This window comes from Lissotriton vulgaris, chromosome 7, assembly GCF_964263255.1.
Source record: "Lissotriton vulgaris chromosome 7, aLisVul1.2, whole genome shotgun sequence".
Classification (NCBI taxonomy): Eukaryota; Metazoa; Chordata; class Amphibia; order Caudata; family Salamandridae; genus Lissotriton; species Lissotriton vulgaris.
Window position 1 is genome coordinate 1517883801 of NC_141695.1, and position 17675 is coordinate 1517901475.

The 17675-nt window shown below is 45.3% G+C and overlaps 1 protein-coding gene across 1 annotated transcript in view; it reads left to right on the forward strand.

Moving 5' to 3' along the window:
* Window positions 1–17675, forward strand: part of LOC147705914 (uncharacterized) — a 582839-nt gene that overhangs the window by 235905 nt on the left and 329259 nt on the right. The window contains exon 5 of the mRNA XM_086932385.1: window positions 7961–8089. Coding sequence (XP_086788511.1) covers window positions 7961–8089 — 129 coding nt within the window. The remainder of the gene's footprint in view (window positions 1–7960; window positions 8090–17675) is intronic.

Consider the following 17675-nt stretch of genomic DNA (forward strand, 5'->3'; position numbering starts at 1 on the left):
TGCCTCGTTTTTTCTTTTCTGTGTGATTTTGTTAGTGGTTTTATTCAAATAAAATATAAAATGTGAAACCTTTCGCGGATCCTAGCTATACCACGGGCCTGTACGTAATCACGAAGTATTGCTGCCGTACCCCCGGGTTGTCGGCTGATGAGCTGTGTAATTTGATGTTGATGTTATTATGTTCGACTGACCAGCCTCCGTGGTTGTGGGTCTGTAACTGTCCTTTCTTTACATAATGAAGGTTTTCAAAAAAAAAAAAGAAGAAGCATAAAGTTGTATAGCATACTTTTATGATTTTTAATAATCGAATAAAGTGGTTTTGACTTGACTTTACATATTTTTCTAAGATTTTACCATCGCTGTGTACTTTCACTCACACTTTATGTAACTCTGATTCTGCTGCTTCTTGCTTACATACCCCACTGTATTTCGTCTATGCCTTTTTTACCGTCAGCAATTATTTTTATTTGCTCTCACTGGACCTCAAGTTTCTGCTGTTGTGCTCACTCTGTTAATGGCTAGTTTCATGATCTTAAATGCTACACTGCCATGCTCATTCACTACCTTGGGGAAATACTGTGCACCTACTCTCTCTACCCTTGCAACACCCTACTACATCTACCTCAGAACTTTATGTCCCCACACCCCTCTGTCTATCGGATTCTTCTTTTATATAACGTTGATATATATTTATATTTACGCTTTATGTAACTCGGGCACTTTCTCCTATTTTGCCTAATTATCCCATTGTATACCCTTTGCCCTTTTTACTGTATATATAATTTTAGGTCTTGCCTACGCAGCGCGCATGCGGTGCATAGGATGGCCTTTAACCGTCGCTCTGCTTATTTGTAAGCACACACTCGTGCTTGTGGCAGCATCCACCTTGCGGGAGCAAGCAACGGCGCACATGCTAATTGGCAACATATGTCCCTCACGTCGCTGCTGCTTGCTTCCACCCCCTTTTCTGAATCGCTCGCTCCCATAAGGCGCATGGCAGCGCAAGCACGAGTGCTTGTCCCTCACGCTTGTTTTCATGAACTTTCATGCGTGCGCTTGTTCCCTTTTTATACATTCTACTATCTCTTATCCCTTCTTAACAATTGTCTTTCATGCTTTATACTTTTCTGCCTTCAATCAATCAATCAATCAGGAGTTTGTAAAAGCGCAACTACTCACCCGTAAGGGTCTCAAGGCACTAGGGGTGGAGGGGTGCAGGTTCCATTCCATCAAGGAGGGGGTCTGTCGAAGAGCCGGGTTTTGAGGTTTCTTGCGAAGATGGGGAGCGATGTTGTCTGTCTGAGGTGGAGCGGAAGGGCGTTCCATGCTTTGGCCGCGAGGAAGGAGAAGGAGCAGCCTCCAGATCTGGTCTTTCTGGTGCGGAGAACCTCGGCGTAGGAGAGCTGGGCTGATCGTAGGGTCCTTTGGGGTGCGTGGAATTTGAGCCGGCTGTTCAGGTATGCTGGTCCGGTGCCGTGGAGGGCCTTGTGTGCGTGGGTGAGCATCTTACAGGTGATTCTCGCCTCGACAGGGGACCAGTGGAGTGTGCGCAGGTGCTGGGAGATGTGGCAGTGCTTTGGCAGGTTGAGGACCAGTCTTGCGGTGGCGTTCTGGATGCTCTGTAGCTTGCGATGAGGTTTTTGTTTATTCCGGCGTAGAGTGCGTTGCCGTAGTCGAGTCTGCTGGTGACCAGGGCGTGAGTGACTGTCTTTCGGTGTTCGAGGGGGATCCATTTGAAGGTCTTACGAAGGAGGCGGAGGGTGTGGAAGCAGGAAGATGAGACAGAGTTGATCTGGCGGTCCATTTTGAGCTCGGAGTCCAGGATGATTCCCAGGTTGCGTGTGTGGTCTGTGGGGGTTCACGGGTTTCCGAGGGCGGTGGGCCACCAGGTGTCGCTCCAGGCGTCGGGGTTTGGGCCCATGATGAGTATTTCTGTTTTGTTGGTGTTTAGTTGTAGGCAGCTGTTTTTCATCCATTTGGCGACGGCTTCAATGCCTTCTCGAAAGTTGCGTCTGGCGGTGTTGGGCTCGTTGGATAGGGAGAGGATGAGCTGGGTGTCGTCTGCGTATGACACGATGTTGAGTCCATAGGTTCTGACGATGGGGGCAAGTGGAGCCATGTAGACGTTGAAGAGCGTCGGGCTGAGGGAGGAGCCCTGGGGGACTCCACAGGTGGTAGGTGTGGGGTCTGAGAGGAAAGGGGGGAGTCTGACCCGTTGCGTCCTGCCGGAGAGGAAGGAGCAGATCCAGTCGAGGGCCTTGTCCTGGATTCCTGCGTCGTAGAGTCTGCGTATTAGGGTGCGGTGGGAGACTGTTGAATGACGCTGATAGGTCTAGGAGGATGAGGGCTACTGTTTCTCCTTTGTCCAGTAGGGTGCCGAGGTCGTCTGTTGCGGTGAGGAGGGCGGTTTCTGTACTGTGTTTTTTTCTGAAGCCGGATTGGGAGGAGTCGAGGATGTTGTGTTCTTCAATGAATGTGGCGAGTTGGCTGTTGATGGCTTTCTTGATGACTTTCGCTGGGAAAGGGAGCAGGGAGATGGGTCTGTAGTTTTTGAGGTTGGTGGGGTCCGCTGAGGGTTTCTTCAGGAGGGGGTTGACCTCGGCGTGTTTCCAGTCGTCGGGAAACGAGGCGATCGCCAGGGAGCGGTTGATGGTGTGGCAGAGCATGGGTGCGATGGTGTCAGCGGCTCTGTTGAAGATGTGGTGGGGGCAGGGGTCCGTGGGGGCCCCTGAGTGGAATGACTTCATTGTCTTCAGTGTGTCTTTGGTGGTGAGGGCTGTCCAGTCATCAATCGCTGGTTTCCGGGTATCAGGGGTGGTTGGTGAGGGTTCAGTGTGTTGGTTGTCTTCGTCGAAGTTGTCGTAGATGCTCTTGATTTTGTGGTGGAAAAAGGTGCTGAGTTTGTTGCAGAGGTCTTGTGAGGGAGGGAGGTCGGTAGACTCGCTGGTGGGTTGGGCGAACTCCTTGATGATGCTGAAGAGTTCCTTGCTGTTGTGTGCGTGGGTGGAGATTCTGTCTTCAATCGCTTTTTTCCTCTTTTCTCTGATGAGTTGATGGTGAGCGTTGGTGGCGGCTCTGAAGTTGTTGTGGGCTTCTGTTGATTTGGTGTTTCTCCAGGCCTTTTCGAGACAGCAGCATGTGCGCCTGGACTCTCGAAGTTCAGTGGTAAACCATCTGGCTTTCTTGGCATGGGTATTGTTGTTTTTCTTGAGGGGGGCTATGGTGTTGGTGCTGTCCGAGATCCATCTATTCAGGGTTCGGGCTGCGTTGTTGGGGTCGTCCTTTTCCACGATGGTTGGGGAGGAGTTGTTGAGTGAGGAAATGAGCTGGTCGTCAGTGATTTTGGTCCAGTTTCTTTGTGGAAGCACGTGCTGGTGTCTGTGGATGGTGGGTGTTCTGAAGGTGAAGTGGACGCAACGATGGTCGGACCATGGGAGTTCGGTGGTATGGCTGAAGGTGATGGAGTTTCCTGTAGTGAAGAGGGGGTCGAGGGTGTGTCCTGCTGAGTGCGTGGGCTCGGTCACGATCTGGCAGAGTCCAATGTTGTGGAGGTTGTCCAGGAGGCATGTGGTGTTGGGGTCCAGTTGATTGTCGAGGTGGAAGTTGAGGTCTCCCAGCAGGGTGTAGTTGGTGGATGCGATGGCCTGCGGGGAGATAATGTCCGTGATGGAGTTGGCGAAGGGTCCGCGGGGTCCAGGGGGTCAGTAGATGAGGGTTCCTCGGAGGGCGGCAGTGGGGCTGGCCAGTATCTTGAAGTGAAGGTGTTCCATCAGTTCTGTGGACTCGTCAGGGAGTGTGCTCAGGTGGAGGCTGGATTTGTGGACGATGGCGATTCCTCCGCCTTCATTGCTTGTGTAACTACTGCCCTCTTCTTCAGTCTATTTATTACCTTTACCCACTCTTCCTTTATTATTTTTACACAGCCTTGGCGAAATTTGCTATATGTTGGTGAAATTCCAGAAATTTTCGACTTTTGCGTTACGTGAAAGGTCACTTTCTGCTATTTTTTGTAACTTTTTTTGAGCGAGCGATCAACTTGTTTAAAAAAATTAAAAATCTCCTGAGATACCAGCAGGGGAGGGAATCGCACTGAAAGTATGTTACTGAGAGAGGTGTTTTCCTAAGTGTGAGGTGTGCATTTGCAAAAATAAAGCCAAAGAATTTACCAGCAAACAGCATTTTACTCTAAACTGTCATGGAATTTCACAAACCTTCATGAATAAAAGCGGCGATTTTTCAGACCCCTGCTTCCACCCATTGTGCTTTCTTTGTTCACATTCTTGTCCTTTCTTTCGTCCCTGCTTCTTTTACCCACGCTCTCTTGAGGATTTTTTCTGTTCTTCCCGTTGTTTCAGAGCTCCTCTTTCCCGATTTCTACTCCTCGATCCCCCCATCTAACCATCTTTCTAGCCTCTCTGCTTGTCCTTTTCTGTCCCGTCTGCCTATGTCAGCCCAGCCACTGTTCCTTCTCCCTCTCCCCATAACTAATTTTCTTTCCCTTTAGCCAAACTCTCCCCTCCCCATCTCACCCTCACCCCTCTCTATCAGTCACCACAGGCCTCGGATCAGCAATTCAAATTGGTGGAAAGGTTTGCCTCCCCGATAGCCTTTGCAATGGCTCTTAACATTATTAGAGCAGATGCCACACGCCCCCCGAAACAAATAATAATACAAACAAGTATTGATCTGACTACGACCTTCCTTTCCCGCTTCCAGTATATTTTGCTCCTTCCATCCGTCCATCCCCGGTTGCCGGAGCAGGGGCGCAGCTTCAATTGGTGCAGCAGGTGCAGAGACACAGCGAACCACTGAACCTTGATAAATGTTGCATTTTACTGCCACATCAGCAAAGGGAGGCTTGCATGCACCAGGGCTAATGGCATCCTTCTACACCACTGCTTCAGAGAGAGCGATTTTACTCTTGGAGTCTCTTCCGACTCTTTCTCCTTGATGTCCTTGTCCTCCTCGGCGGTCTCTCTATCTCTGGATTGCATGATCTCTTTTTAACCCTTTCGAACAGTATTCACTGTTATTCTGAGCAATGCTGGTGATATTACTCGACTAAGTGGTCTCACAGCTAGACTGCCGACTTTGGAGCTGGAAAACCAAGGTTCGAGTCTCAGTGCAAATCGCTTAATGTCCCATGCCTACCACAACCAGCATTAGCATAGCAAATAGGTCTTGCCTTTGGGACCTTATAAGTGTTTAGCCATGCAACACTTGATGTGGTTGCACCAGGGACATTGTGCTGCATAACTAAACACTTCTAAGGTCCCACAGGCGAGACCTATTGGCTATGCCAATGCTTGTTGTCTATTCTTGATGTACCTAATGTTATTGTTGTTTTGCTTACTCTGTAAAGCACTCTGATACCTTTGGGTCTAGTTTGTGCTATATAAAAATCCCAAATAAATCAATAAAAAAATATTGCTTCAGGTGTTTTTCTATAGGACAGCAGCCATCCTACAGTGAAAATAGTTTTGAGGGCTAGTCACTGTAAGCATTAAATTGCTACATAGCTAACTTTTCAATACCATACACCCTGCCTTGGGGGCTACTTAGGAGCAGTGCTTAATTTGAGCCGGTGGTTTCAGGTGCTCAGCACCGGCACTTATGACAGCTGCCGCATGGTGGAGCTGTTTGTGTAATTTTAACTTGAGCAGAACAACAGTTGTTTATTAGTTCAATATATATTAAAAACAACCAATACCTGCCACACAATCCATTCTTACAGCTTTGAAGGACTTGAACAGTCTTAAATGTAACACTTGTAGCGGTGTAATGGCTGGTAGTTCTCTAGGTACATTCTTTTTTTTCAGAACTAGAATCTAGGTACATTCTTTAGCAGTGCTGGCAGTGGCAACCGGTGGTGCAAGCTGCAGTGGCTTCCTGGCACTTATTTTTTTTTACAAATTCAGCACTACTTAGGAGTGACCTAATAATGTTTTAAAGGAAGGTTTAGACCTGTCAACAGGGTTTATTTTGGTAGGTCAAATTGCACTTTTTAGACTGCTCTAGTCACACTACAGTGACAGGCCTGAATCTATGTTTGCATTGTAGTGGCATAGTAGGTGCTGCAGCCCACTAGTGGCGTTTAAATTCTCGGGCACTGGGTACAGTTTGGACCATGCGCTAGGAACTTATAGGCAATTTTAATATGTCAGTTAGTATTATGATAATTCAACCATGTTAAAAGTGGGCACACAGGCACTTTACTACTGTCTAGCAGGAGTAAAGGGTGCAGAATTCCATAGCCAGTAAAAACAGATGGGCAAAACTCTGGGGGTACACAATTCAAAAGATGGTCATTTCCTACAGGAACCTTTGCTGAACAGGGTGCAGTCAAAGAGTTAAGCTGCACCTTCAAAGGTGAGTGCTCTAAAGAGGAGTCAAAAGATGCAGTTTGCATTGCAAGCAGTGACCTTCAAAGATAAACACAACAGATGTTCCTGAGTCATACACTTCTGATAAAGAACAAGAGTTTTATGCTTCTGTAAGAAAGACTATGATTGTGCATGTCTTTTGTCACAGAAAAAGATGTAAATCCAACAAGTTATCATGAAAGCAAAGTAAAACAAATGAATGCACAAAGAATGATGAATACTACTGTGTTTATATGACATGCTAAGGCTTTACTAAAGAATGCACTGCCTAAACCAAAAGCCATAAATAAAAAATATAAAATATTGTTTTGACCTCAAACTAATCAAAGAACACACACTTGCTGCCGATTGCAACAAACAAGTCTTGTAGCAAAAATAACAAAATAACTACTTGATGCTCCATCAGCTAAACCTAATGGGAACACAAACGGGAAAATTGTAGCCATTCATAAGATATCATGGATATGATGACCGGCCCATCCAAGCTACAATAAACCATGAAAAATAAATGAAAGACAATGACAAAAAGAAGAGCGTGTAACCTAAACCCCAATCTCTGTACTTTTCCGAACATGTGGCCTTCCAAAAAGTTAAAACTGTGTGCATACAGACCTAACAACCATGGAAGCAGCCCATTGTATTGTATTGTATTGTATTAGAAACTTATATAGTGCAAAACTGTCACCCTAGGGGTATCCTGGCGCTTGGATCAGAGAGAAGCTCAAAGAAAAGAAAAAAATCAGAATCAGCTGTTTAGAATATATGTTTAAAACCCATTTCTTGGGAAGAGCCAGGTTTTCAGGCTCTTCCTAAAGCCAATCAACGAGCTAGCTTGTCTAAGCATTTGGGGCAGTTCATTTCATATATGGGAGGCCATCACTCCAAAGGCTCTACCACCTTTCCGAGACCTCTTAAATCTGGTGGTAGTTATCAAGGTGGAATTAGAGGAACGGAGCTGTCTACTTGGATTAAACCAAGTAAATGTTTCTTGTAGAGAAACTGGGCCCTGACCATGTACTGCCTTATATACAATGCAAAGGGATTTAAAGAGGATTCTCTCCCTAATGGGCAACCAATGAAGATCTCTTAGGGCCAGCGTCGTAGAGGATCTGCGTTGTCTATTTAGGGCCAGTTTTGCTGCCATAGATTGAGCTCTCTGCAACCCTTGTACAATATATTGTGGGGCTCCCAAGTACAGGGAGTTGCAGTAGTCCAATCTACTCAATATTATGCTCCTCACTATAAGAGGACGGGTGTCCTCTGGGAGTAGGGGAAGGATTTTCCGTAAAATACGGAGAAATGGTGTACAGCCCATGGTGCTGTACAGTAACCAGTGCACAATCCAATAAAAAGCAGAGCATTAAAGCATATGATTAAGTTATGAGAGATACCATGTATTAGTGATGTAACAGCTAAACTTTCTAATCATTAATAAAAATGATGCTGCATTTAAAAGGGCACATTGTCTGATCCAAATGAAGGTTTGCTTCACTTTGCAAACTGACAATATCGTAAAGTTTAGTTTTGTGTAGTTTGTTCTAAAACTATTTCCTGATTTATTTTGTATTTTTTTGCAGCTCCGTAACAAAGGTAGAACTTTTGGCAAGTGTTCATATTTCAAGTTTCATTGAAATAGACATGCAGGGACAACAATGTGGAAAATTTCGGACCAAAGGTGCGAACATCGTTAATGTTCATGCTCAATTGTGAGTACCGTTTTGATTCTCTTTAACCAATCAAAGTGTACATGCAATGTGTGTTTAGCGTTTGGTGTCAGTTTCTTTTGGAGAAAACCATAGACCAAAAATGCTTCAAAATGTGACGATGTCTGCCCAATATTTACTTCTCAGCTCGTAGGGCAGTAACAAACTGTGCAAAATAAATTTACTGGTTTGTGACCTGAGAATATTTTTGCATTGCAACAAATGTGCAAATCGGTTAAGTGCAAAATATGCCATGCAGTAGGATTTGCGAAGCACTGTCCCATTTATAATAAGGAGCTAGGATTCTGTTTGTGAATCTATTTTAGACATGAGTGTCAATTCAGAATAAAATACAGACTCTCACATAAAAGAACTATTCAATGTCAACAATAAAAACACTAATGCATAGTTTTCAAATTGAATTTGAAAGCCATTTGTTTGTGCTTAATCTAATAGACAATTAAAACTAATCAAGAAATACGGAAGATTGGCACCTAAACCATGAGCCACAAAATAAATCAGAGACATTTATAATAAATCAAACTTTCAACTCAGTGATCCACTTGTGATCAAAATTATTCTAGTTAATAGGCAACATTCTATTAAAACATCCCAATCATTTATGTACTCCTCACCACTCATGGAACACCTACAAACTGATGAGAAGACCACGATAAGAGGAACCCTCGCTAACAGACACCCTGGATCCAGAGCAACATTCTGCGATGCCATCCTCAACCTCATCACCCCCTAGCAAGCGACTCACACTACTAACTCCGAATTGGCAACCTCAACTTCCACATCAATGACCCCAATAACGCTTACTCTATCGCCCTTCTGGAGAATCTGAACAATATCGGCCTCACCCAACTGGTCACCGAACCAACGCACAAAGCCGGACACACACTCGACCCCATCTTCACCTTCAGCCACAGAATCATATATAGCCACACCACAAAACTCACCTGGCCTGAACACACCAGTATACACTTCACCATCACCGACGCCCAGCACACCATCACCAGGAAGCAAATCTCCTCCCATCGTAGCTGGAGCAAGGTCCTCAAACTCAGTGTTCACAGACCCTCACCACGTCCCAACCTGAGGCCTCAACAGACCTCGACCAAGCCATCCAGAACTTCACTCCTGGATCACCAACTGCACCAACAGAGTTGAAACCCACAAAAACAAACACAATCCCCAAACATGTCAGTTGGTACATTCCAGAAATCAGGACCCCCAAGCGCAACTACCACCAACTGAAGAAAGGATGGCGCGCCACCTAGAACCATGTAGACAGTGCACAGTGCATCACCAGGAAGCAAATCTCCTCCCATCGTAGCTGGAGCAAGGTCCTCAAACTCAGTGTTCACAGACCCTCACAGCGTCCCAACCTGAGGCCTCAACAGACCTCGACCAAGCCATCCAGAACTTCACTCCTGGATCACCAACTGCACCAACAGAGTTGAAACCCACAAAAACAAACACAATCACCAAACATGTCAGCTGGTACATTCCAGAAATCAGGACCCCCAAGCGCAACTACCACCAACTGAAGAAAGGATGGCGCGCTACCTAGAACCCTGTAGACAGAGCCCCTGACAAAACAGCCCTCAGAAACCATCACCGGCACATCAAATAAGCCAAGAAAGCAGCCATCACCACCCACATTGACTCTGCTGCCAACCAAACAAACTCTTCAAAATAGTCAAAGAATTCTTCAACCTGATAGCCGTTGAGAACCCATTCCACACCTCCCAAGAACTCAGCAACACCCTCTCAGGCTACTTCCACAACAAGATCACCAACATCTTCAACACTCAACCCATCATCATCAACCCCAAAAAGCTCGACCAACCAGCAATCACCAGCCAAATCATCACTAACCCTGGGCGTAGTTCGAGAAGTAGCACTACGCGAAGCATTGCAAAGTGCACTTCGCACTATTTGAGCTATGCGTAGCACTATGCGAAATGCGTAGTAGCCTGTTCGCGCTGTGCAAGATGCCGTTTTCAATGATTACACAGTGCGGACAATCATCCAGCATTGTGCAATCATTGAAAACGGGATCTTGCACAGTGTGAGCTGTAGTTTTCTGCTGCTCGAGTAGATTTTTACTCGAGCTGCAGATTTCTCAACCCGGACTGGTAGTTTCTCATCGCGAGCGGTCGTGAGCATACGCAACCACTCGCAATGAGAAACCTGACCTCCCCGCGCTGAGAATCTCAGCGGGAGGTTTATTTTCCACGCTCGTGATCGGCAACTTGATGTTGCTGATGGCGAACGAGGAAAAAGTCTCGCCGGGATGTCATTTTGCTTGCTCACGGTCGACAACTTGACGTTGAGGACCGTGAGCAAGCAAAAAATGACCACTGCACTACGCTACACTATGCATGTTTGCACTGTGCTACGCGTAGTGTGAAGTAGCGGAAACTTTGCAAACTACGCGAGCGTAGCGTAGCACTTTACCCAGGGTTAATCATTACCACCTGGTAATCACTCACCACCCTGACCACTTCAGCCATCATGTCTTACATCTACTCCAGGGCGGACACTGGACCCTGCCCCCACCACCTCAACAACCTTGCAACTAACACAATCACCAGCAACCTCAACACCCCCATCTCCACAGCATCCTTCCCGCACAGATGGAAATACGCAGATGTCAGAACCCTCCTAAAGAAAGCATCCACTGACTTCAACAGTCTCAAAGATTATCATCCAATCTCCTGGCTTCCCTCCCTGGCCAAAATTCTAAGGAAATCCATCAACCAGCATCTCACCAGATTCCTGGACAAAACAACCTACTGGACACCTCTCAATCAGGATTTCATGCTAACCACAGCACTGAGACCCTGCGGATTGCTGCCGCAGGCTACATCAGAACACTCCTCGACCGTGGAGAAACTGTGGCCCCGTTCCTCCTTGACTTCTCCACGGCATTCAACACAGTCTCCCACAAGACCCTCATCAACAGACTCCACAACATAGGCATACTCCAAGTCTCTCTCAAGTAGATCACATACTTCCTCACAGGAGGCCGACAGGGCATCCGACTGCCTCCTTTCACCTCCACACCCAAAGACATCATATGCGGCGTACCACAAGGACCATTCCTCAGCCTGACCCTGTTCAACATCTACATGACCCCCTCGCAGATTTCATCATATCCCATGGACTCAACATAATCTCCTATGCAGATGACACTCAACTGATCCTCTTGCTGACCGAGGACCCCACCAACGCCAAAGCCAACTTCTGCAATGCCATGACCAACGTAGCCAAATGGATGAGAGACAAGTGCCCCCAACACAACTCCGACAAAACTGAAGTACTGATCTTCGGGAAGAACAAATCTGCATGGGACCACAGCTGGTGGCATGCGGAACTCAGACCCACACCGACCGACCATGCACGTAAGCACGCCATCATCCTCGACAGCCAACTGACCATGAAATGACAAGTTAACGGAGCCGCCTCCTTCTACTTCCACACACTTTGCATGCTCCACAGAATGTTCAGATCGATCCCAACTGAAATCAGAAGGGTCATCACTCAGACCCTTGTCACCAGCCACCTTAATTACAACAACACCCTCTATGGCGGCATCTCCATCAGCTCCTAGGAATACTCCAGACCATACCGAACGCCGCAGCCAGGCTCATTCTGGACCTCCCCAAATGAACCTTCATCGCCCCCCACTTGATAGACCTCCACTGGCTCCCCACCCAGAAAAGATGCCAGTTCAAGATCCTCATGCATGCCTGCAAAGCCCTCCACGACCTAGGACGACCTGCCTACCTCAACCATCAACTGAACTGCCACAACCAGCCAGACACCTATGCTCCACTTCACTCACCTTTGCACACACACCCTGCATCTGCCACACCCTCAGCAGCTGCCACTCCTTACCCTACATCGCAGCGAAGACCTGGAACAACCTCCCCCATCTAGACCCGTATGGACCACTCACTGGCATACTTCAGAAAGAGATTCAAGACCTGGATCTTTGACGGAGACATATCACTAGGGGTGACAGAGTTGTGATTTATACATGTTGATTGATTGATACCACTATATTTATAGAAATATGAATAATGAATTTGCATTGGTATCTATATTTTAGCGATACAGGAATAATTAACTGCATCTCAAACTATTTTGAAAACAATGGTTTGATAATGTACTCCAGAAATCAATTGCTTCTGTCTTTCCAAGGGCAGATTATTGTTCTTTCAGCTAGTGTGCATTGTAAAATATTGGAGGGGTGAGTGGACACAAGTGAAGACAGAAAAATAACATATGAAGGAACTGTATAGCTATTAGCTATTTACAGTGCACCTACTGTCAGCAGAGCAAGTCTCTGCTTTCACTTGGAAAACTGAACTTCAGGGCATTTTGCTCCTCCACTTTTTCATGGACCCTCTTTCTGTTGGCTGGATCTTGCAAACGATAAAACTAGGGGCATATTACCAACAACTAGCGATAATTATCGCTATGTTGGTTTGCGGCGATATTTTTATCACCGAGCTGCGGCGATTTTTATCGCTTAGGAACCTTGCTATTATCAAGGTATATCTCCTAAGCGATAAAAATCGGCCAAAATGCATGAATATCGCTGAAAAGTCAGCGATATACATGCATTACCGAGCAAATGCTCTTAGCCATGTTATCCACCTACCATTGGATAACATGGCTAAGAACTGCTCAGGGGCAGGTGTTAGCTTTTGGAGATATTTGCTCTTAGCACGAATATCTCCAAAAGTTGGTAATAGGAGATAGCGATGTTAGCGACTGTTTCCCGTCTCTAACATCTTGACACGCCCACTTTGCATGTCATTAGTGATAAATATCACTGACATGCAAAGCGGGGCCCAAGATAGTCGCTATCTCCTACTAGCTGTCGCTAACTGGTGTTAGAGACAGCTAAGTAATAGGGAGATAATTTTATCTCCGCTTTCTTGGCTTTTAAAGCCAAAAAAGCGGAGATAAACCTCCTTCTAGATCGCTGACTCTCCTCTTCAGATGTGCTGAAGACACAAGGCCACCCTTAGTCAAAATTAAGGCTTTGATACAATTCCTTCTGTTAGTTGATTGATTGCCCATTTTTTCCTGGAATATCAAAGGGTGTGAAAGGCCTCTGTGGAGTACATCGACACTGGTATCCTCATACTCTTCCTTTCCAAGGCAAAAGGCCTAGCCACGCCACTGTTCCTTGTGGAATCATAAGGATTGCTCCTGTGATCCCTCAAGATTGGTAGAGTACTTGCAGTAAGCGATAATATTTGTTGGAAACAGATCTTTTTGATGCTTCACTCACCGTGGACATGAAGCTTTCAGCAGTTGTGGTAGCGTGAAGCTACAGCCACTGGTGAGGAAAGTTGCAAATTCCTGCCGCTAGAAGGAATGGCCATTCTCTGTTCTTACCATGTCAAATCAAGTCAACATGTAGTGTACTAAGGTTATGCTCTATAAACAGTACATTAGATAAGTAATACTAAAACATTATCATGATAAAGTTTATTATATAATTATACAATAACAAAAATATCAAACAAATCTATTACTGTTTTAAGATCATTTTAAACGTTGCCAACCTTAACTGACAGTAAAAATCGAGCCAGCCTACAGAAAAAAACATATTTACAAAAATTGTTTCTGCACTCCCCTTTACTACACCATAACAAATAATTAATTGAGATAATAGTGCCTTGCATTGTTAAACAAGGGAAAATTCAATAAAATGTGTAACAGGTGAGAAGGTAATTTATATGGGCAAAAAGATCTGCCCATATTAGTTAGCCTTTATTTGCAGCATAAAGCTATGAATCAGTCCTTCTAGGTGGATGTGAATCCTAAACCAAATTAAATGACTGTGACCTAGTTTTCGATCTTCTATTGAGCCTAAACAACAAAACTAGCCTCCGCCCATACTGTCAAAGCTTATGGACTCAGTATCAACATTCCCAGCAGAGGTTGTATAAGTTTCATCGACACAATTAATACTTTTTAGCGTACCTGCCTTAATTTTCAAGGACACGTCTATTGAAAATAAAATGATCAGTGCCGTTGGCTAGTCATCTGTATCGCACAATGTATGGGTGCGCATTCTTTAAAAAAAATCATGTCTGAATGATTCAATCACAGACTTGTCACTCTGTAAGACAGATAGCGTATTGGAGGGAGCTAAAAATGTGAAAAATCTCATGTTATTTGGTAAGTCTTCTGCAGCTTGTATTCACCCATAGTTTTTCAATTTCTTTGTTCAGTTTGGCTAAGTTATTCGCGCCCAAATAAACGGGCAAATATTTTTTCATATGGGGGCAATGCAGGCAATTCCCAGTAAGTTGTAAAAGTCTTTGTAATTTTAAGATACTTCAGGATAAGCTTTTTAGCTGCGGCGGCTATTCCGCCGCAGCGCTAAGGAGGAGGCGGGGCCGAGCGGCGCTCCCGTACTCATGACTGAATCGCTCCATCACGGCCCTCGGGTGAGCTGTGCTTGTGACAGAACGGTTTCGTCACGGCCCCGCCCGCTCTTTAGAACAATCAGCGCAGACGCGGAATTCGTGCTGCGCAGGCGCGGCGAGCAGGCCGTGACGGAACCGTTCCGTCACCAGCACAGCCCACCCGAGCATCGGGACGGAACGGTTCCGTCACAAGCACGCAACGGGTTAATGTGGTTCACCGTCTTTGCAAAATTGCAAGGGAAACTACACTGATAAACCCTGTCCTCAACACCTTGCAGCTCATAACAGGGAAATCTCCCAAGTCAGCAAGACTGGTCTTAGCTTCAAAGGACGCCTCAGTATTGCGAGACATATTGCTTCAATCCTTAGGGTGTACTTTCCTCCAGCTCAGGGGAACCAGGCACTACTGACTCACCTTTACTTTCCCTCTGCGCGACATTTGATTTCCTAGCCCGTATTAAACTTTCCTTAACACATTTCACTACTAGAAGGCTTCCTGGGACAGCCATGTGCCTTTCTATTGCGATGGAAACGATTTGAAAATCCTGGCACCACCTTGGGCCCTGGAGGAATCTCATAAATGATTCACACACCTTGGGACTTGCTTGCTTCTCCTTATAAGTTTTTATGACCCCTGTCTTTTATAAACATTTTGAGAGTCTACAGTAAACTCCATCTGTTGATATTTTTTTCTTACTACTTCCACCTTATTTTGACTGGAGTGACCAGACTCACCATTATGTGGTCACCATATGGGTCAATTAGGAAACCTTAGTATTAACTATGTAGTCAGCAACCTTAGCAAACTCTCTCTGAGCCTCTAATGTGAAGCCATGCCAGTTTTGGAAAAGCTGCTTTTCCAGGGGCCAGATCAGCCTCAGACTGTGTGCAGAGGTATAATATTGCCCCATCAGCAAAGCCTTAATTTAAAGTCAGAGACACAAAGTAACCTTCTGAAAATAAAATGGTTGTATATTGATAACAGGAACACTTACAACAGCCAGCTACATCTTTCTGTAGCCACACACTAAAAATGTGCGTTCCAAATAAATGTGAAGCAGAAAGAATGCAAACTAGATGGCTGTCCTCACTCAAATTACTTGCAATTAGATTACACTTACGAAGCAGCCTCATTTGGTCCTTAAGCCTTACTATGGGTGGTGGGGGTGTGGGGTGTGGGAGGGGAGGGAATGGGGGTGGGTGGGAGGGCGTAAGGGGGGGAGGGGACGGGGTAAAAAAACAAAAAGAGTATTTGTTTGCATTGCAGTAATGGTATTACAGTTTGAGTATATGCACATCTTGTTCTGGTTTCTGATTTTTTTTCTTTATTCTGATGGGGCAGGATAAATTGACTCTATGTACATGGAATGTATGCGGTCTTAATGTGGCAAAAAGCGGGCTCTCTTTGCTAAAATTGTTCATTTGATGCGGGCAGACATCCTTTGCATACAGGAAACTCATGTACCATGGGGGAAGCGTGATCTCCTTAGGTTGGTTGGCTATGAGCTTCTTATTTGTTCTAAACAGACCTCTTCAACTAGAGGGGTCGCTATATTTATGAAGCGAGGTTTAGGCTGCTGTAAAAGGACATTGGGGATAAAATGGGTAGGTGGGCCATAGCTGAAGTTTCTATAGGGGGCAAATAATTAACGATTTGCAATGTGTACGGGTCGAATTTAGACGATCCAGAGGTGGTGCAACAGCTAAACGTGGAATTGGCAGCTTGGCCTACCCCACTTTCATTATGTGGTGATATGAATATTAATACTTCAAGTAATTTTGATTTAGTTAGTGACTCAAAATATGTGGGTAGAAAGCCAAAAGTATTTAAAGCGCTTCGGACTCTCCTTCAGGAGCATGGTTTGGTTGATCTTTTGTTCCTACGTAATAAAACGGAAGATGGGTTCACACATCACTCTATTCCCCATAATAAAAGTGTTAGGTTAGATTATGTTTTCCTCACAGTGCAGGTGGCAATTGTTTCTTCTATTTCTTGTTTTCCTCGACTTATTTCAGACCATAACCCATTAATAGCAGAGTGCGAATGGCCTCGAGTTAGGAAACCCCCTAGGGAGTGGACGTTTGAAAGGAAGCTGGTCTGCGAAGATGAGTATCGGGCCCATATTAAAAAGTGGATAGCTCAGTTTCTAAACATAAATATTGGGTCGGCATCTGAACAAGTGGTATGGGATACGTTGAAAGCTGGACTACGGGGGGAAACTAAAAGCTTCACCTCGTACAGATGGAAGTATGAGCAAGAACAGATGCGTAGGCGCATTGAGGAGCTAAGAGAGGCAGAAATTGAATTGACTCTGAACATTAAGAATGGCTATGACACTCAGTCGAGTCAACAAAAAGTAGCAATCCTGAAAGCTCAATTACTGGAGCCACTCGGAAAAGATCTTGCATCGAAGTACCTACAATATCGTACAGAGATGTTTGAGTTTGGGGAGAATTCTGGTAGGGTTTTAGCTAAGAGACTTCGCCAGCGCAGTATACAGAATCAGGTAGTGAAAATCCAAGATCAATATGGAATAATACATGATACCCAGGAGGCAATTAATAGAGTCTTTTTGGATTTTTACTCCTCTTTGTATACGGAAGATAGGGAGGATATCCCTAGACCAGATATTGAGAGGGCCATGGAGGAGTATCTTATTGATATGGAGACAATCAAAATCTCTCAAGAACAGGCAGAATTTTTGGGTTCTCCCATTCAAATGGAGGAGTTGGAATTGGCCGTTAAATCTTTAGCTAACGGCAAGGCCTGTGGCCCAGACGCGGTTCCCCTGGAATTCTATAAATTTTTCTGGACGAGATTAAAGTTTTTTTCCTTGAGGTCCTAAAGGCAGCACAGAAGGGCAAAGTGCCGGAATCATGGCAAAATGCAACTATAGTTTTGTTCAAGAAAAAAAGGAAACCAGAGCTGCTGCCGTCATCCTTCAGGCAGATATCATTAATCAATGGAGATTCGAAAGTCTATTCTAAAATCTTAGCTTGTCGACTTGCGCAAGTGATCACTCCGTTGGTCTCCATATATCAGCATGGATTTATTCCAGGCAGGGACACAGCGGACCATGTAAGACGCTCCATTGCATTGTTAGACTGGGCACATGTCACGA